This window comes from Clinocottus analis, unplaced genomic scaffold, assembly GCF_023055335.1.
Source record: "Clinocottus analis isolate CAN_PGR_092001 unplaced genomic scaffold, fCliAna1.0.p SCAF_11, whole genome shotgun sequence".
Classification (NCBI taxonomy): domain Eukaryota; kingdom Metazoa; phylum Chordata; class Actinopteri; order Perciformes; family Cottidae; genus Clinocottus; species Clinocottus analis.
In genome coordinates this window covers 12,476,663-12,499,209 of record NW_027175832.1, presented here as the reverse complement: position 1 = coordinate 12,499,209, position 22,547 = coordinate 12,476,663, and the positions used below count along the sequence as shown (strand labels likewise).

Genomic DNA, 22,547 nt, shown 5'->3' with positions numbered 1-22,547 from the left:
CACGTTCGTGTGTGTGTGTGTGTGCGCGCGCGTGTGTGCAGGTCACTTTGGTTATAGACGTCAGGATTAACAGCGTCACAGACGTTCACGTTCTGAGGTTTGACGGATGGTTTTGTAGACACTCAGTAATATCGGGTCTCTCACCAACTGCACCTGTAGATCAGTGGTTAGCAACTCTGCCTTAGGAGCAGAGGGTCAGTGATTCAAACCCCACCTGTGACAGATTTTAATTTTTCAAAAAAACTTTTTTTTTTCTTCTGTTGGACTGGACACTGTGGCGGGCCGGGTCGTATGTTTGACACCCCTGATTTAGATGATGCAGTTTTCCTTTCAACTTTTCCAATTATACATTTAAACGACAATGATTTTCAACAGTTCAATGAAATGACTTCGAACTGTAACATTTTTCAGCAGGTATTTTGCCTTTTCTATATTTTCAGTAATGATTTGCTATTTATTTATATATTCATCTATTCCGCTATTTTCAGCTATATTAATATATTCAGCTGTTTTTACATATATTCAGCTATTCTTTCATTTTCAAATATATTTAGCTATATTTAGCTAATTTAAGCTATATTCCACTATGTTCAGCTATATTCAGCTATTTCTTTCAAATATTTCAGCTATAAGCTTCAGCTTTTTGCATTCCAACGCATTTTCAGCAGGAAATGCTCTTTCTAGTTATATATTCAGTTCCACTTGAAACGCTAACTTATTCTCTGTACATATTGACACTAACTGCTATTGCACTTCTGGTTGGATGCAAAACTGCATTTCGTTGCTCTGTACTTGTACATGTGTACATGACAAAAAAGTTGAATCTAATCTAATCTAATGACATATTTAAGATCCCATTTACATCTAAAGTATTGACCCAATGCATCCGATTATATCTCTGAATCAGCAGACAGACTCAACTTGAAACAACTCCAACCAACCTTTCAGGATGGCCAAAGCTTCTCCAACCCTCCGCAAGTTGACCGCTCCCTCCTCCACGTCTCTCAGAGTGATTGACAGCTGGTCGGGACTGGTGGCGGAGCTGCGCTGCAAACAGTCCACATAGTCCTCCAATTCACTGTGAGGAAGACATCAAATATGTCACATTAACAGTCAGTTAGAAAAATCAGCAATGCAGTAACCTACAGTAGACCCAAGACGACAGCAGAGACTTCCATAGTTCTGCTGTTGGTTCTCAAATTAAAATATCGATATTATATGATGATATGATATTATTAGATCTGTCTTGCATCCTCTACACCTGTGGTTCTCAACCTTTTTTCATTGATGTGCCCCCTGTGGAATATTTCTTTCAGCCAAGTACCCTCTTAACAGCATACTCCATGTTCAGTTGAAAAGAAACCTGTAATACACAGCACTGTGCTATTAGATTTTTTAATTGATGCTAATTTTAAATATATATATATATATATATATATATATATATATATATATATATATATAAGGATATATATATATAAGGATATATATAAGGATAAATTAATACAATAAATAGGTTGACAGCTATATATTTATATATTCAAATCTCATGTACCCCCTGGCGTGTCCTCACGTTCCCCCATTTAAGAAACCACTGCTCTCGACATTGAACAATGTTCATGTTCATAACATTTTAATCTCGTTTTCAATATTTCTCAAACATGAGGCTTGCTTGTGGTTGATATAGTGGTCAGATACCTTTGAGAGTGGTTACACATGAGTATACTGATATTACCCCGAGTGAGTGGTAGCACACACCCTCGCTCCTAAGAATGGAAAATGTTGCATCCTGTGAAGATGTCAGATTAGAGCAGTGGTTCTCAAACTTTTTCTGTCACGCTCCACTTTGGAGGAAGCAAAATGTTCGGGCCCCCCTGCTCCAACAACTTTGGAAAAAATGGTTCAACTTTTTGAGACTCCTCCATCCGTGCTTTTTTATTAAATAGATTAAAGAAAATTGAAATCCCAAGTAAACCAGATTGCTCCATCAGACAAAAACTAATAACATGTGCAATCTCCTTTGTTAAAACAATGCAAATAAAGTTATATATGTGCAAAAACATAACTCATATTTGGCAAAAAAGATTACCAAGGAAGCCGGTTGGATCCCTGTTTTCTTCCCATAGTTCCATAGTGTCCTTGAACAAGGCACTGAACCCCCAGTTCTTCACAGCAGCACAAAGCTCCTTAATTACTAAGGATTGGTTAAATGCAGAAAATTCCCCCACTGTGCGATTAATAAAGGAAAAAAAAAATTGGCATTTTAATCTGCATCTCCCCTGCGCCTCACCTATAATACCTCCGCACCCCACAGTTTGAGAACCACTGGATCAGAGTTATCATCACTGAAACTATGAGAATGTGATTGTAAGATAACATAATGCAAAGTTATGGGAGTCGCTCCATGGGATATAGATATATAATGACATCAAGTCAAGACAGTTTACTCACTGCACAAGCACCACCATTGCTTGTGTACCATGCTGATCATATGTACCCATATTACTTAAGCCTATTAATAAACCTAAAAAAAACCTAAATTAAACTACAACTCTTTTGAAAGCCATGTTCTTTCACGTCCAACCTATTAATGTTTTTTGGGGGAGTTTTTCCTGATCTGATGTGAGGTCCCAAAACAGGGATGTCGTATGTGTACAGATTGTAAAGCCCTAACTTATAAATTGTGTTTGTAGGCCAGACAAGATAAATGTAATTTATTTTTTTTGCTTATTATCATAAACATATGACTTGGCCTTGGTATGCTTGGAAACGTCCACTCATGAGGCCTGCTAAATGCAGGCTTCTGTTTGCACCGAGTTTACATCTGTGCTACGTAGTCAGTGTGTAGCTAACAAGAAGATGAGTTTTGATGTCTCTGGAAACCCATGTCAGAGCCAATCAAATCACTTCCCAACCCCTGGCTCTATTTTTAACAATATGTTTCTTCACATTCTCTCTCTGCCTAAAGAATATGCCGTGCTGGGTCTCGCATGTCACCAATAATGTTCAGCTGCAGTGACATCAAAAGAGACATGATGTCAGAGCGAGTGTTTAAATGGTGAAAAGGCTATATCACCACTCCAGATATCATTGCATCTTATAGAAAGTGCACATTTTGAACAGTGAGGTAGACAGGGGTTAGATTGGGATTTGTGTGTGTGTGTGTGTGTGTGTGTGTGTGTGTGTATGTGTGTGTGTGTGTGTGTGTGCGTGCGTGTGTGTGTGTGCGTGTGTGTGCGTGCGTGTGTGTGTGTGTGCGTGTGTGCGTGCGTGCGTGCGTGCGTGCACGCTTGCGTGCGTGCGTGTGTGGAGGCATTCTCCACTGGGAAACATATTTGATTAGCAAGCTCTTTTGTGATGCTTTTTAATGCACTATGCCACCTCGGAGAAACAATTACTAAATGTGTATCAGCAAACAATGGTGGAATGTACCTAAGTACTTTTACTACACTGTACTTAAAGGATAACATGTTGGAATTGAGTATTTATATTTTGTGCAACCTTCCACTTCACTACATCTTAGATGAAAATATTATATCACAACACGGTGTTGAACCAGTCTAGTGGTTGGAAGTCCTGTTTGTTGGACACATCCACTACCTCTGACCATGCAGAGTCACATATATGGTTTAATTTGTTCCTCCACCACAAACATGGACTTGAATTTACTTTTCACTGTCATTTTGTTCGTGCTGAGGCTTCAGTGTTTTAATCCCAGTGACTGTTCAGGAGGTTAGTTAGAAGGTGGGTGAGGAATTAGCTGCCTGGTTGAACGTGTCCACACTTGTTAAAGATGTGGTGTTACAGTGGCACAAATGAAGTCATAGTCAGTGAACTGACCAAGTAAAGTCTATAACACAGCAAAATCGAGCCAAAGGTTGCTAACATTAGCCCAGTATGATACCAGAACAAGACTGTAGCAGTTTTATTGCGAATGAAATCAACCTTATATTTGAGAGAATGACTGTAATACATCTTCTTTCAACGATTACATGTCTGTCCTCAAAGCTTAATACTTAGGAGTAAATTCAAAGGCTCACCGGAGCTGTGTGAGGGTTCTGTCCTCTGTAGCAAGGTAGTGGATCCTCTCCTCCTCCACCCCAGCTCTGCGTCTGAAAGCTGCCTCCTCAGACTGAGCCAGCCGATCATACATCAGCACCACCAGCTCCTGACCAGCCATCCTCAGCAGTGAAGTCACACTCTTCTGGTTTGAGAGCTGGGACAAAGGGGAATGGTCAGCAAAGCTCTTTAACACTACATGTCATCATTCAACCATTCACACCTACATTAGCTACCATGTAAGGTAACTACATAAATACACTGAGGAGAGGAGCTACATTGTGAGATAGCACCTGTCCATTAGGAGTAACTAACATTCATACGACGCACATTATACATATATACACATATACAGTATATAAAGATGGACGACATGACAGATTCCCAAAGGTGAATTCCTCTGGTGGTTGCCTGCATTCCCTCCATGTCAGCTGATGGGACACATCAAAGTAAACATCAAATAATTGTTTTCATTCTGATAATTTTGTGAGAGTGACAGGTGTGATTCACAGCAGGGCCGGAGTGGGGCCACTTTTCACATTTTCCATGGTAGTGGAAATTAGATAAATGAAGCAACAGTTCAGCTCTTACTATCCTGTAGTTTTTTTTTAATTAATACCATGGTCCAACAAATAATGTAAACATTAAATACAACAATAATAATCCACTTAAGATGAGAAGTTAACAAAAAATATTTTACTATTCCACAAGGATAGGTTGATAAATTAACAAAAGCAGAATTAAATAAATAAAACATGTGAAACGTATCCCACTCTTCAACAAAGAGGCGTATTGAACTAATGTTAACAGTTCAACTCACAGTACGGTATACAGTTACATTGTGAATAGCACCAACAGCATCTACAGCATCAGTAACCGCAGTGCACTGGTTTCAGCCACTTTATCTATAATTGTGTTGTTGCTTTTAGACCTGAGGATTTCCTTCTCTGTGCACATTAACATGAACGCCTCCAAGTTGTCCTGCCTCAATGAGCTTCGTAGACTATTCTTCACAAATTGTAAGGTTGAGAAGCTTCTCTTACATGCAACCTGTGTGATGGACAAAGTCAACATGAACTTATACGCTAACCCAATGACAGGATAAGCATCTGTGAAGAGGTTGTACTGTGATATTTTAGGTGATATCACAGTACATATTTTGGGTGATGTAAAAAAGCTAATATTTTTGGGTGATATAAAAAGGCTAATATTTTAATTAAATTTTATATTTTGCTTGGAAATAGGTTGACAACGCTACAACGATATTAATTAAGGCTACAACGTTAGCCGAATAGTTACGTTGCTAATCATCAGGCCTTTGCCACTTGTGTTTGTCCTCTTAAAAATAAATCGGTTAGCTTGGCACATTTGGTAGCATCCTCCTCCAATGCCTTTCTTTTTTTCAACCTGGCTTTTTCAGCCCCTCTTGTCCTCTTCCTCCATCCATCCTCCCTGACGCGTATCGCTGAGGTCGGGCCGGCCCTGCCAATCTGAGAAAACTTTTTGGAAAAGACAGCTACGGACCGAACCAACTCCATTTGGGAAGGGAGAACTTCCTCGCGTGGTACACTAGTTGTACCACACGAGGAAGTTCTCCACTACCAAATGGAGTTGGTTGGTTCCATAATGGACCGAACCAACTCTATTTGGGAGGGGCAACTTCCTCGCATGGTATTTCATAGTTAAATCATAGTTAACTAATTAAGTGTGGCTTCAGCCGCATGGGGTCATAGACCCCATGCTGCAAGCACACTTCATGTTCTCCTGCGGGCTTATTAGTTGGAATGCTGCAAGCATTCCAACTATTGTTCTTCAAATCTTTATTAAACTGTTTCTTCTTCTATTTCTTCCATCCGTATTTTGGACCGTAACTAGTCCTTCATATTCCCAGTTACAGAAAAAAGTTCAATTATTCAAATATTCAGCTACTTAAGGAGACGACGGCTAAGCTTTTTATGATTTTTTTTATAATGGGACCCAATGGGGAAATCTACAAATCATCTCCAACTTCAAACGTTTACAGTTTCTTCATACGTTGAGCTTGAGACAATATTTAAAATTTCACATGTTGACAAAACCTTTAGCTATTAATCTACGCTTTTACATTTTTCATATTTTCTCAATTTTCAAAATTATTCAGCTTTTTATAAAAAAAAAAGAATGGTTTCCAATGAAGAACATCTTCAAATCCGCTTTCAACTCTTCAACTTCAAAAGGGAAAGGCTCTGTCATGCCTCCAGCTAAAGACACCATTCCACCTTTAAAATGTTGACAAAACGTTTAGCTGTTATTGTATTACTCATCTTTTTGATATATCCTATATTGTTTTAACTGTCGGCGTTTTCGTTTTATAGTTTTTCCGCACCTTTTCTGCCTTTCTCATTATTGTGTGTTGGGCAGCTCAGAGCGGTGACGTCATACTCCAGAGCGAGAGCACTTGGCGATACACATATTTTAAACTTGCTCTCTACTCCAAACCGTATACTCTTTGGACATAATTTATAGCTCAAAACGTTGGAAATCTTGTCTTCTGCCGTAAACTGCGGTCGATAGGAATCCAACAGATAAGACGTGTTGAGGTCCGACTGAATGGGAGAGCAGGTCCGTCCCCAGCAGCAGCCCTTTGGTCTGTGCATCTACAGACAGCAGGCACGTAAGCGGCCGCACACGCGAACTGGTGCGCACGTGCACGCGCGTGAACGGCAGCACACTAACGTGAAATGGCCGCGCGTGTAAACGGATGCGCCCGAGCCTTAACGGCCGCGCGTGAACGGCCGTGCGCGCGCGCGAACGGCCGCGCTAACTTGTTATTATGGTCGCGTGCACGTTCGTGTGTGTGCGTGTGTGTGTGCGCGCGTGTGTGCAGGTCACTTTGGTTATAGACGTCAGGATTAACAGCGTCACTGACGTTCACCTTCTGAGGTTTGACAGATGGTTTTGTAGACAGTCAATAATATCAGCTGTCTCACCAACTGCGCCTGTGGATCAGTGGTTAGCAACTCCGTCTAAGAAGCAAAGGGTCAGTGGTTCAAATCCCACCTGTGGCACACTAAAATTTTTCCCAAAAACTTTTTTTTTTCTTTTGTTGGACTTGACACTGTGGCGGGCCGGGTCGTATGTTTGACACCTGATTTAGATGATGCAGTTTTCCTTTCAACTTTTCCAATTGTACATTTAAACGACAAGGATTTTCAACAGTTCAATGAAATGACTTTGAACTGTAAAATTTTTCAGCAGGTATTTTGCCTTTTCTATATTTTCAATAATGATTTGCTATTTATTTATATATTCATCTATTCCGCTATTTTCAGCTATATTAATATATTCCGCTATTTTTACATATATTCAGCTATTCTTTCATTTTCAAATATATTTAGCTATATTTAGCTAATTTAAGCTATATTCCACTATGTTCAGCTATATTCAGCTATTTCTTTCAAATATTTCAGCTATAAGCTTCAGCTTTTTGCATTCCAACGCATTTTCAGCAGGAAATGCTCTTTCTAGTTAGTTGGAATGCTGCAAGCATTCCAACTATTGTTCTTCAAATCTTTATTAAACTTTTTATTATTATTCTATTTCTTCCATCCGTATTTTGGACCTCTTCAACTCTTTCATATTTTCAGCTACAGAAAAAAGTTCAATTATAAAAATATTCAGTTACCTAAGGACACGATGGCTAAGACCTTTCATATTTCAGACTTTTCAAATCTTTGAATTATTAAGCTTTTTATGATTTTTTTTATAATGGGACCCAATGGGGAAATTTTCAAATCATCTTCAACTTCAAACGTTTACAGTTTCTTCATACGTTGAGCTTGAGACAATATTTAAAATTTCACATGTTGACAAAACCTTTAGCTATTAATCTACGCTTTTACATTTTTCATATTTTCTCAATTTTCAAAATTATTCAGCTTTTTATTAAAAAAAAAAGAATGGTTTCCAATGAAGAACATCTTCAAATCCGCTTTCAACTCTTCAACTTCAAAAGGGAAAGGCTCCATCATGCCTTCAACTAGAGACACCATTCCACCTTTAAAATGTTGACAAAACGTTTAGCTGTTATTGTATTACTCATCTTTTTGATATCTCCTATAGTGTTTTAACTGTAGGCGTTTTCGTTTTATGTTTTTTCCGCACCTTTTCTGCCTTTCTCATTATTGTGTGTTGGGCAGCTCACAGCGGTGACGTCAGACTCCAGAGCGAGGGCACTTGGCGATACACATATTTTAAACTTGCTCTCTACTCCAAACCGTATACTCTTTGGACATAATTTATAGCTCAAAACGTTGGAAATCTTGTCTTCTGCCGTAAACTGCGGTCGATAGGAATCCAACAGATAAGACGTGTTGAGGTCCGACTGAATGGGAGAGCCGGTCCGTCCCCAGCAGCAGCCCTTTGGTCTGTGCATCTACAGGCAGCAGGCACGTAAGCGGCCGCACACGCGAACGGGTCGCGCACATGAACGGCCGTGCTCGCGCGTGAACGTGTTATTATGGTCGCGTGCACGTTCGTGTGTGTGTGTGCGCGCGCGCGTGTGTGCAGGTCACTTTGGTTATAGACGTCAGGATTAACAGCGTCACTGACGTTCACGTTCTGAGGTTTGACGGATGGTTTTGTAGACACTCAGTAATATCAGGTTTCTCACCAACTGCACCTGTAGATCAGTGATTAGCAACTCCGCCTTAGGAGCAAAGGGTCAGTGGTTCAAACCCCACCTATGACTGATTTTAATTTTTCAAAAAAACTTTTTTTTTTCTTCTGTTGGACTGGACACTGTGGCGGGCCGGGTCGTATGTTTGATACCCCTGATTTAGATGATGCAGTTTTCCTTTCAACTTTTCCAATTATACATTTAAACGACAAGAATTTTCAACAGTTCAATTAAATGACTTTGAACTGTAAAATTTTAGCAGGTATTTTGCCTTTTCTATATTTTCAATAATGATTTGCTATTTATTTATATATTCATCTATTCCGCTATTTTCAGCTATATTAATATATTCAGCTATTTTTACATATATTCAGCTATTCTTTCATTTTCAAATATATTTAGCTATATTTAGCTAATTTAAGCTATATTCCACTATGTTCAGCTATATTCAGCTATTTCTTTCAAATATTTCAGCTATAAGCTTCAGCTTTTTGCATTCCAACGCATTTTCAGCAGAAAATGCTCTTTCTAGTTATTATTATTATTCTATTTCTTCCATCCGTATTTTGGACCTCTTCAACTCTTTCATATTTTCAGCTACAGAAAAAAGTTCAATTATAAAAATATTCAGTTACCTAAGGACACGATGGCTGAGACCTTTCATATTTCTGACTTTTCAAATCTTTGAATTATTAAGCTTTTTATGATTTTTTTTATAATGGGACCCAATGGGGAAATCTTCAAATCATCTTCAACTTCAAACGTTTACAGTTTCTTCATACGTTGCGCTTTAGACAATATTTAAAATTCCACATGTTGACAAAACCTTCAGCTATTAATCTACGCTTTTACATTTTTCATATTTTCTCAAATTTTAAAATTATTCAGCTTTTTATAAAAAAAAAAAAGAATGGTTTCCAATGAAGAACATCTTCAAATCCGCTTTCAACTCTTCAACTTCAAAAGGTAAAGGCTCTGTCATGCCTCCAGCTAGAGACACCATTCCACCTTTAAAATGTTGACAAAACGTTTAGCTGTTATTGTATTACTCATCTTTTTGATATATCCTATATTGTTTTAACTGTCGGCGTTTTCGTTTTATAGTTTTTCAGCACCTTTTCTGCCTTTCTCATTATTGTGTGTTGGGCAGCTCAGAGCAGTGACGTAATACTCCAGAGCGAGGGCACCTGGCGATACACATATTTTAAACTTGCTCTCTACTCCAAACCGTATGCTCTTTGGGCATAATTTATAGCTCAAAACGTTGGAAATCTTGTCTTCTGCCGTAAACTGCGGTCGATAGGAATCCAACAGATAAGACGTGTTGAGGTCCGACTGAATGGGAGAGCAGGTCCGTCCCCAGCAGCAGCCCTTTGGTCTGTGCATCTGCAGGCAGCAGGCACGTAAGCGGCCGCACACGCGAACGGGTCGCGCACATGAACGGCCGTGCTCGCGCGTGAATGGCAGCACACGTGAACGCCCACTAACGTGAAACGGCCGCGCGTGTAAACGCTCGCCAACGGGTGCGCCCGCGCCTCAACGGGCCGTGCACGCGCGCGAACGGCCGCGTTAACGTGTTATTATGGTCACGTGCACGTTCGTGTGTGTATGCGCGCGTGTGTGCAGGTCACTTTGGTTATAGACGTCAGGATTAACAGCGTCACTGACGTTCACGTTCTGAGGTTTGACAGATGGTTTTGTAGACACTCAGTAATATCAGGTGTTTCACCAACTGCGCTTATGGATCAGTGATTAGCTACTCCCTCTTAGACCCAAAGGGTCAGTGGTTCAAACCCCACCTATGGCAGACTTTAATTTAAAAAAAACAACTTTTTTTTTCTTCTGTTGGACTGGACACTGTGGCGGGCCGGGTCGTATGTTTGACACCTCTGATTTAGATGATGCAGTTTTCCTTTCAACTTTTCTAATTATAAATTTAAACGACAAGAATTTTCAACAGTTCAATTAAATGACTTTGAACTGTAAAATTTTTCAGCAGGTATTTTGCCTTTTCTATATTTTCAATAATGATTTGCTATTTATTTATATATTCATCTATTCCGCAATTTTCAGCTATATTAATATATTCAGCTATTTTTACATATATTCAGCTATTCTTTCATTTTCAAATATATTTAGCTATATTTAGCTAATTTAGGCCATATTCCACTATGTTCAGCTATATTCAGCTATTTCTTTCAAATATTTCAGCTATAAGCTTCAGCTTTTTGCATTCCAACGCATTTTCAGCAGGAAATGCTCTTTCTAGTTTAAACTTGCTCTCTATTCCAAACCGTATACTCTTTGGACATAATTTATAGCTCAAAACGTTGGAAATCTTGTCTTCTGCCGTAAACTGCGGTCGATTGGAATCCAACAGATAAGACGTGTTGAGGTCCGACTGAATGTGAGAGCAGGTCCGTCCCCAGCAGCAGCCCTTTGGTCTGTGCATCTACAGGCAGCAGGCACGTATGCGGCCGCACACGCGAACGGGTGGCGCACATGAACGGCCGTGCTCGCGCGTGAATGGCAGCACACGTAAACGCCCACTAACGTGAAACGGCCGCGCGTGTAAACGCTCGCCAACGGGTGCGCCCGCGCCTCAACGGCCGTGCACGCGCGCGCGCGAACGGCCGCGTTAACGTGTTATTATGGTCGCGTGCACGTTCGTGTGTGTGTGTGTGTGCGCGCGTGTGTGCAGGTCACTTTGGTTATAGACGTCAGGATTAACAGCGTCACTGACATTCACGTTCTGAGGTTTAACAGATGGTTTTCTAGACACTCAGTAATATCAGGTGTCTCACCAACTGCACCTGTAGATCAGTGGTTAGCAACTCCGCCTTAGGAGCAAACGGTCAGTGGTTCAAACCCCACCTATGGCAGATTTTAATTTTTCAAAAAAACTTTTTTTTTTCTTCTGTTGGACTGGACACTGTGGCGGGCCGGGTCCTATGTTTGACACCCCTGATTTAGATGATGCAGTTTTCCTTTCAACTTTTCCAATTATACATTTAAACGACAAAAATTTTCAACAGTTCAATTAAATGACTTTGAGCTGTAAAATTTTAGCAGGTATTTTGCCTTTTCTATATTTTCAATAATGATTTGCTATTTATTTATAGATTCATCTATTCCGCTATTTTCAGCTATATTAATATATTCAGCTATTTTTACATATATTCAGCTATTCTTTCATTTTCAAATGTATTTAGCTATATTTAGCTCATTTAAGCTATATTCCACTCTGTTCAGCTATTTCTTTCAAATATTTCAGCTATAAGCTTCAGCTTTTTGCATTCCAACGCATTTTCAGCAGAAAATGCTCTTTCTAGTTATTATTATTATTCTATTTCTTCCATCCGTATTTTGGACCTCTTCAACTCTTTCATATTTTCAGCTACAGAAAAAAGTTCAATTATAAAAATATTCAGTTACCTAAGGACACGATGGCTGAGACCTTTCATATTTCTGACTTTTCAAATCTTTGAATTATTAAGCTTTTTATGATTTTTTTTATAATGGGACCCAATGGGGAAATCTTCAAATCATCTTCAACTTCAAACGTTTACAGTTTCTTCATACGTTGCGCTTTAGACAATATTTAAAATTCCACATGTTGACAAAACCTTTAGCTATTAATCTACGCTTTTACGTAGATTAAAAAATGCTCTTTCTAGTTATTATTAGTTGGAATGCTTCGAGCATTCCAACTATTGTTCTTCGAATCTTTAAAAAACTTATTATTATTATTATTCTTCTATTTCTTCCGTACGTATTTTGGACTTCTTCAACTCCTTCATATTTTCAGCTACAGAAAAAAGTTCAATTATTCAAATATTCAGCTTCTTAAGCACACGTGTGCAACTTCCTTTTCAAATTTCAGACTTTTCAAATTTTTAAATTATTAAACTTTTTATGATTTTTTTTAAAATGGAACCCAATGGGGAAATCTTCAAATCATCTTCAACTTCAAACGTTTACAGGTTCTTCATACGTTCAGCTAGAGACACAATTTCAAATTTCAAATGTTGACAAAACGTTCAGCTATTATTCTACGCTTTTACATTTTTCATATTTTTTCAAATATTTAAATTATTAAACTTTTTATGAAAATAAAAATGAATGGTTTCCAATGGAAAAACGTTTTAAAATCCGCTTAAACTTCTTCAACTCCAAAAGCCTAAGGCTCTGCCATGCTTTCAGCTAGAGACACCATTCCAAGTTTAAAATGTTGCCAAAACTTTCAGCTATTACCGTATATCTCCACTTATTGATATATTTTATACTGTCATAATTGTCAGCGTTTTAGTTTTATGTTTTTTTGCCGCCTTTTCTCTCTTTTGCATGAGTGTGTGTTGCGGAGCTCAGAGCACGTGATGTCATGTTAGAGGGCAGACCCACGTCAGATCTTGAAGATTTTTTTTTTTTAAATTTGCCGTAAACTCCGTACCGTGTACTCTTTGGGCATAATTTATAGCTCAAAACGTTGGAAATCTTGTCTTCTGTCATAAACTGCGGTCGATAGGAATCCAACACATTCAGACGTCTCGTAATCGGACTGAATGTGAGAGCAAGTCCACCTCGCTCTGCCATCCGCTTCAATGTTAAATCTCCCTCCAAAGCCACGTCTCCCCTGAAGCTCGTACCTGATTTGTAAATCGCCCGTACAGACACATGTTTTATCGTACAGACTCACCAGTCACAGTATCTGTTCATCAAGTCTTCCTAACGCTTCATATGCGATATTGAAGCAATCGGGGCTTTTTAAGTGTGTTTTTTGGGTGATTTTTGGATAGGTGTTTCCCAGCATTGACTCCATATAATCATCGGCAGTTAGTAATTGTAACTGCCGATATTTGAATTCATCACCATGGCAACCTCTGACATGAGGGCAGTTCAACAGACACACAGACACTTACACACGCACACACACACAGGACTTCTCTCTCTGTCTCCCTCCCTCCCTTTCTCTATCTGTTCATATATATATTCCACTATTTTCATATCTATTCAGCTGTTTTGTTATTTTCAAGTATATTCAGCTTTTTTAAGCTTTATTCAACAATATTTTACTATGTTCAGTGTTTAGATGATGCACTTTTCCTTTCAACTTTTCCAATTATACATTTAAACAAGAAGGATTTTCAACAGTTCAGTTTAATGCTTTTGGGCTTCAACACTTTTCATCAGTTAGTTTTCTTTACATGTTCATATATATTCCACTATTTTTATATATATTCAGTTGTTTTGTTATTTTCAAATATATTCAGCTTTTTTAAGCTTTATTCAACAATATTTCACTATGTTCAGTATTTAGATGATGCACTTTTCCTTTCAACTTTTCCAATTATACATTTAAACAAGAAGGATTTTCAACAGTTCAGTTTAATGCTTTTGGGCTTCAACACTTTTCATCAGGTAGTTTTCTTTACATGTTCATATATATTCCACTATTTTTATATATATTCAGTTGTTTTGTTATTTTCAAATATATTCAGCTTTTTTAAGCTTTATTCAACAATATTTCACTATGTTCAGTATTTAGATGATGCACTTTTCCTTTCAACTTTTCCAATTATACATTTAAACAAGAAGGATTTTCAACAGTTCAGTTTAATGCTTTTGGGCTTCAACACTTTTCATCAGGTAGTTTTCTTTACATGTTCATATATATTCCACTATTTTCATACATATTCAGGTGTTTTATTCAGTTGTTTTGTTATTTTCAAATATATTCAGCTTTTTTAAAGCTTTTTTAAGCTTTATTCAACAATATTTCACTATGTTCAGTGTTTAGATGATGCAGTTTTCCTTTCACCTTTTCCAATTATACATTTAAACAACAAGGATTTTCAACAGTTCAGTTTAATGCTTTTGGGCTTCAACACTTTTCATCAGGTAGTTTTCTTTACATGTTCATATATATTCCACTATTTTCATATATATTCACCTGTTTTGATAAATATTCCAGTATTTTCATATACATTCAGCTGTTTTCATATATATTCAGCTTTAAGCTTTTTTTTAAGCTTTATTCAACTTTATTTCACTATTTTCAGCTACATTCAGCAATTTCTTTCAAATATTTCAGCTTTATGCTTCAGCTTTTTGCATTCCAACGCATTTTCCACAGGAAATGCAATTTCTAGTTCTTCTTATAGTCAAACCACTACTCCTCCCAGAGCGTTGCCAGCACATGCGTAAAAAATACGTCGAAACGTGCGGTTTGCGCGGGAATCGTGAGCTATGACTTTTCTAAGAGATTCGCCCGTACGTTTTCCCGAAAAATGCAAAAAACATTAAAAAAAATTCACGACATGTTCGTAGAGGGTGGAGCACCAATTAACAGAGTGAGAAGAAGCGACAGAAACTGGTAAAAAAAATAAAACGTATTTTGTCTTTACTCCCACAATGTTCACTCTTCATACACCATTGTTGGATAGAAACGTTGGAAATCTTGTCTTCTGTCGTAAACTGTGGTTGATAGGAATCCAACAGATTCAGACGTCTTGAAATCGGACTGAATGTGAGAGCAAGTCCACCTCGCTCTGCCATCCGCCGCCATGTTAAATCTCCCTCCAAAACCACGTCTCCCTTGAAGCTCGTACCTGATTTGTAAATCGCCCGTACAGACACATGTTTTATCGTACAGACTCACCAGTCACAGTATCTGTTCATCAGGTCTTCCTAACGCTCAATTTGCGATATCGAAGCAACAGTGGCTTTTAAAGTACCATTTCTTTAAAATAGTTTGAAAGGAGTTCCACAGTATATAGGTCTATTAAGCTCAGTGTAAGGAAGTCCCTTTATAGTCATCACCATGGCAACCTTTGATCTAGCGACCCACAGGTGTTCTCGTTAGGGCAGTTTAACAGACACGCAGACACTTACACACGCACACACAACACAGATGACTTCTGTCTCTCTGTCTGTTTGTCTCACACACACAGACACACAGACACACACACACACACACACACAAACAAACAAACAAACACATACACACACACAAACAGACACACACACACACACAAACAGACACACACAAAGACGTTTACGTGTGTTTTATATTGTGTAGTTGTCAACACTGTGATCATTAATAAGGTCATATGATATTTCATATACGTTTGTGTGTGTTCAGGACGTTCAGTAGTTTATTTCCTTAAGTCCACAGTCCAGTCTGCCTCTAATCAGTCTGCTGGCGCTCACTTGGTCACCATGACGACGGCAGCACACAGGTGCTTCATATCAGCCAATCAGTTTAACACACAAACCAACTCAAGTGCTTTTGAGGAGAGACGGGCGTCAGAAACAAAAGCTATATATTGCGACATCTTACGGCAGTAGTAGCCACACTTTCAAAATTTCTTGCGAAATTTTCTAGTTAGTTGGAATGCTTCGAGCATTCCAACTATTGTTCTTCGAATCTTTAAAAAACTTATTATTCTATTTCTTCCGTACGTATTTTGGACCTCTTCAGCTCCTTCATATTTTCAGCTACAGAAAAAAGTTCAATTATTCAAATATTCAGCTTCTTAAGCACACGTGTGCAACTTCCTTTTCAAATTTCAGACTTTTCAAATTTTTAAATTATTAAACTTTTTATGATTTTTTTTAAAATGGGACCCAATGGGGAAATCTTCAAATCATCTTCAACTTCAAACGTTTGCAGGTTCTTCATACGTTCAGCTAGAGACACAATTTCAAATTTCAAATGTTGACAAAACGTTCAGCTATTATTCTACGCTTTTACATTTTTCATATTTTTTCAAATATTTAAATTATTAAACTTTTTATAAAAATAAAAATGAATGGTTTCCAATGAAAAACGTTTTAAAATCCGCTGAAACTTCTTCAGCTCCAAAAGCCTAAGGCTCTGCCATGCTTTCAGCTAGAGACACCATTCCAAGTTTAAAATGTTGCCAAAACTTTCAGCTATTACCGCATATCTCCACTTATTGATATATATTTTATACTGTCATAATTGTCAGCGTTTTAGTTTTATGTTTTTTTGCCGCCTTTTCTCTCTTTTGCATGAGTGTGTGTTGCGGAGCTCAGTGCACGTGATGTCATACTTAGAGGGCAGACCCACGTCAGATCTTGAAGATTTTTTTTTTTTAAATTTGCCGTAAACTCCGTACCGTGTACTCTTTGGGCATAATTTATAGCTCAAAACGTTGGAAATCTTGTCTTCTGTCATAAACTGCGGTCGATAGGAATCCAACACATTCAGACGTCTCGTAATCGGACTGAATGTGAGAGCAAGTCCACCTCGCTCTGCCATCCGCTTCAATGTTAAATCTCCCTCCAAAGCCACGTCTCCCCTGAAGCTCGTACCTGATTTGTAAATCGCCCGTACAGACACATGTTTTATCGTACAGACTCACCAGTCACAGTATCTGTTCATCAAGTCTTCCTAACGCTTCATATGCGATATTGAAGCAATCGGGGCTTTTTAAGTATGTTTTTTGGGTGATTTTTGGATAGGTGTTTCCCAGCATTGACTCCATATAATCATCGGCAGTTAGTAATTGTAACTGCCGATATTTGAATTCATCACCATGGCAACCTCTGACATGAGGGCAGTTCAACAGACACACAGACACTTACACACGCACACACACACAGGACTTCTCTCTCTGTCTCCCTCCCTCCCTTTCTCTATCTGTTCATATATATATTCCACTATTTTCATATCTATTCAGCTGTTTTGGTATTTTCAAGTATATTCAGCTTTTTTAAGCTTTATTCAACAATATTTTACTATGTTCAGTGTTTAGATGATGCACTTTTCTTTTCAACTTTTCCAATTATACATTTAAACAAGAAGGATTTTCAACAGTTCAGTTTAATGCTTTTGGGCTTCAACACTTTTCATCAGTTAGTTTTCTTTACATGTTCATATATATTCCACTATTTTTATATATATTCAGTTGTTTTGTTATTTTCAAATATATTCAGCTTTTTTAAGCTTTATTCAACAATATTTCACTATGTTCAGTATTTAGATGATGCACTTTTCCTTTCAACTTTTCCAATTATACATTTAAACAAGAAGGATTTTCAACAGTTCAGTTTAATGCTTTTGGGCTTCAACACTTTTCATCAGGTAGTTTTCTTTACATGTTCATATATATTCCACTATTTTTATATATATTCAGTTGTTTTGTTATTTTCAAATATATTCAGCTTTTTTAAGCTTTATTCAACAATATTTCACTATGTTCAGTATTTAGATGATGCACTTTTCCTTTCAACTTTTCCAATTATACATTTAAACAAGAAGGATTTTCAACAGTTCAGTTTAATGCTTTTGGGCTTCAACACTTTTCATCAGGTAGTTTTCTTTACATGTTCATATATATTCCACTATTTTCATACATATTCGGGTGTTTTCTTCAGTTGTTTTGTTATTTTCAAATATATTCAGCTTTTTTAAAGCTTTTTTAAGCTTTATTCAACAATATTTCACTATGTTCAGTGTTTAGATGATGCCGTTTTCCTTTCACCTTTTCCAATTATACATTTAAACAACAAGGATTTTCAACAGTTCAGTTTAATGCTTTTGGGCTTCAACACTTTTCATCAGGTAGTTTTCTTTACATGTTCATATATAGTCCACTATTTTCATATATATTCACCTGTTTTGATAAATATTCCAGTATTTTCATATACATTCAGCTGTTTTCATATATATTCAGCTTTAAGCTTTTTTAAAGCTTTATTCAACTTTATTTCACTATTTTTAGCTACATTCAGCAATTTCTTTCAAATATTTCAGCTTTATGCTTCAGCTTTTTGCATTCCAACGCATTTTCCACAGGAAATGCAATTTCTAGTTATTATTATTCTTCTTATAGTCAAACCACTACTCCTCCCAGAGCGTTGCCAGCACATGCGTAAAAAATACGTCGAAACGTGCGGTTTGCGTGGGAATCGTGAGCTATGACTTTTCTAAGAGATTCGCCCGTACGTTTTCCCGAAAAATGCAAAAAACATTAAAAAAAATTCACGAAATGTTCGTAGAGGGTGGAGCACCAATTAACAGAGTGAGAAGAAGCGACAGAAACTGTTAAAAAAATAAAACATATTTTGTCTTTACTCCCACAATGTTCACTCTTCATACACCATTGTTGGATAGAAACGTTGGAAATCTTGTCTTCTGTCATAAACTGCAGTCGATAGGAATCCAACAGACTCAGACGTCTTGAAATCGGACTGAATGTGAGAGCAAGTCCACCTCGCTCTGCCATCCGCCGCCATGTTAAATCTCCCTCCAAAACCACGTCTCCCCTGAAGCTCGTACCTGATTTGTAAATCGCCCGTACAGACACATGTTTTATCGTACAGACTCGCCAGTCACAGTATCTGTTCATCAGGTCTTCCTCACGCTCAATATGCGATATCGAAGCAATAGTGGGTTTTAAAGTACCATTTTTTTTAAATAGTTTGAAAGGAGTTCCACAGTATTTAGGTCTATTAAGCTCAGCGTAAGGAAGTCCCTTTGAAGTCATCACTATGGCAACCTTTGATCTAGCGACCCACAGGTGTTCTCGTTAGGGCAGTTTAACAGACACACAGACACTTACACACGCACACACAACACAGATGACTTCTGTCGCTCTGTCTGTTTGTCTCACACACACAAACAAACAAACACATACACAAACACACACACACACATACACAAACACACACACACACACATAAACAGACACACACACACACAAACAGACACACACAAAGACGTTTACGTGTCTTTTATATTGTGTAGTTGTCAATACTGTGATCATTAATAAGGTCATATGATATTTCATATACGTTTGCGTGTGTTCAGGACGTTCAGTAGTTTATTTCCTTAAGTCCACAGGCCAGTCTGCCTCTAATCAGTCTGCTGGCGCTCACTTGGTCACCATGACGACGGCAGCACACAGGTGGTTCATATCAGCCAATCAGTTTAACACACAAACCAACTCAAGTGCTTTGGAGGAGAGACGGGCGTCATAAACAAAAGCTATATATTGCGACGTCTTACGGCAGTAGTAGCCACACTTTCAAAATTTCTTGCGAAATTTTCTAGTTCATTTTAATGTTCTTAACATGAAAAAGTGGATTGGTTTGCTTTATGCAAATGTTTAATTTTATTTAAAAAAACAACTGCCAAACAGGGTGGATTAAAATATAATTATAAAGTGCACATTTCAGGTAGACAAGGGTTTACAAAATAAAATTACAAAGTGCACATTTCAGGTAAACAAGGGCGAGAGAGCGATGTAGAGAGGTAGAAAGAGAGCTTATTTTAATTACTTATTGTTTTATTGTTATTGTTAGCTGTATAAGTTGTATATTTCTATGTTTTTCTGATGTGTTTTGATACTTTGGCAATATTGTTGTTGCAACATTCATGCCAATAAAGCTGAGCGAGAGAGAGAGAGAGAGAGAGAGAGAGAGAGAGAGAGAGAGAGAGAGAGAGAGGGGAACATAGCAGCCAGGCTTCCGTCTTTGGATGTGATGTGTTAATACATCACATCCAGCTAGATCCTCGTCCTCCACAACGTTAACAGCCTACACGCAGTAGCATCCACTTAGTTGTGGCTGCAGTAAGTTTGTTCTTCGTTGTGGTGTCCATGTGTTTCTGTCTGAAGTCATCCGTTCGTGTCTGGCTATGATGAGGTGGGTGCAGAGTTAGCATCAGCTGTGTGCTTGGCCATCAAGTGGTATTTCAGACTGGATAGCTACGATGATAGCTCACAATGACAAATGGCTCATACCACTTCGGTCTTATCAACGGAACCCTCTGACAACTTTTTGAAAGTAAACTTTCCATTCATTAGCGTCTTATCATTGATTTTGCCGTATCGCGCTTCCCATTCATTTCGACCCGTAACGTTAGCCTAGCTTCCAAGCGCAAACGGCGTTCCTATTGTTTTGCTTCTGGTTGAGCGACATCCGGTGTTGTAAAATGAAATTGCGTTAACGGAGTTAATAAAATTGACGGCGTTAAAATTGGTTTGTGTTAACGCCGTTAATAACGCGCTAATCTGACGGCAATAATTTATATATATGTGTGTGTGTGTGTGTATATATATATACATATATGTATATATATGAATGAATTAAAGCTGCAAGCAGCTATGAGCGGGTCCTCGCTCTATCCGGCACGTCGGGGATGCCTGCGGGTCGACGGCTCGCCCGGCCGAGAACGTACGCCCACCTAGCGCACGTTCTCGGCTGGACGTGCTCCGCTACCCTTCGGCGCCCTCCAACTTGCTGGATAGAGCGATGCCCCGTTCATAGCTGCTTGCAGCTTTAATTCGCAAGCGTGCACGCACGCACATGCAGAAACACACACGTGTGTCTTTTCACAGTACGATTGTCTCTGTAACACCGGCCCAGAAGTGAAGTGGCCCACCGGGAACTCTCCCGATTCTCCCGATGACCCTCCCTGGGCTCAGGGAACATTTCCACTGACTTACTTAAGCCAGTGCAGTCAGGACTGTGAATACCTTCATACTGCGGCTCCGCTGCCCATCACTGCACTCAGACTCCACCTCCAAAGGAGTCAGTGAGTGAGTAAGATGACAGCTCACGTACCCAGGATATGTTCATGTGTGTGGGAGTAAGTTGAGACACGTAATTTATCTTTATATGTATCCTGGGTACCTACAGGTCACTGCTGTGTGTGTGACTGTGTGTAACAGGAACACCCACACACACAAACCTGTATTCACATCACTGAAATTCACGTATATGCAGCACAATGTAAAACTGTCCGTTCCTTTCTTCAGTCTGATCATTTTGCATCCATTTCAACTACTATTATGATGGTGATGAGGATGATGATTAATGTTGCCTTGACTCTAACAGCAAGTACAGCAGTCAGTACCTGTTGGTGTCTCAGGTGTTTGAGTTGCAGCCGCAGATCACATACATTTCTCTTCGCTGACACCAAGCTCTGCTGCAGACCGCTGGCGGAGGGAGGGGCCAGGAGCGCCAGAGGGGCGAGGCTGAAGCTGTCAATCACAGCAGCTGGCACCTGAAGCTCCGATGACACACCTGAAGGTCAAAGAAAGGTCATCATCATATGCAGAGCATAAGTTTGTAGTCAGGGGCATGTCATGTTATACTTATATTCTTCTCACCAGCTCCATTGTTGAGGAGTTTGTGCTCAATATTGACACTGAAAAGACACACATATAGAGTTACATAATAAACATAAGCATCCTCGATATAGCAGGCGTTTACGCAGTGTACGCAACTCATGTTGGTACCTGAAATATTAAAACTGGTCCTGTACAAATCTACTCTATTATCATTATTAATTATTATTTCCTGGTTCCTGGATCATATAAACTACTCTGGACACACACAGTGGATTCTCAAGAACTTATTGGATATGCTGCTGTTAGATTAAAGGGATGAAGGCAGATGGAACAGACCTGACAGTGTCCTTAAGTCCTGGATCTGGTCCCATAGACAGAGCGCTGTGCACCAGACCTGCTAGACTGGCTATCTGCTCCTCCATGGCTTTCATCCTCTCACTGCAAAAGAGAAACACATGTACTGTATCCACCCATTAAAACAGGAGGTAGCTCTGTATTAGGACTTCTCGGCCAGACAGACAAACCCTGAAGTAATATGCATCTACCGAGAGATGCTACTGTGTGTACTGATGTTAAATGTGCAGACGTGGAGCAGAGGGGATATCTTTGCTCCATGTGTGATGATAGAGTGAGTGTAATCATATGTTTTGTTTATTAATCATGTTTCATGGTCTGTGACGTACGTATGAGTGAACTTTTCCTTACACAAAATTCAGTTTGGGAGTCAA

At 38.7% G+C, this 22,547-nt stretch overlaps 1 protein-coding gene across 1 annotated transcript in view; it reads right to left on the bottom strand.

Annotated features, from left to right (window-relative positions):
- The window catches only part of LOC137802295 (sickle tail protein-like), a 131,299-nt gene that overhangs the window by 23,273 nt on the left and 85,479 nt on the right, over positions 1-22,547 (bottom strand). The window contains exons 9-13 of the mRNA XM_068600095.1: positions 22,156-22,257; positions 21,859-21,896; positions 21,603-21,772; positions 4,041-4,216; positions 942-1,078 (exon numbers count right to left, since the gene is read on the bottom strand). Coding sequence (XP_068456196.1) covers positions 942-1,078; positions 4,041-4,216; positions 21,603-21,772; positions 21,859-21,896; positions 22,156-22,257 — 623 coding nt within the window. The remainder of the gene's footprint in view (positions 1-941; positions 1,079-4,040; positions 4,217-21,602; positions 21,773-21,858; positions 21,897-22,155; positions 22,258-22,547) is intronic.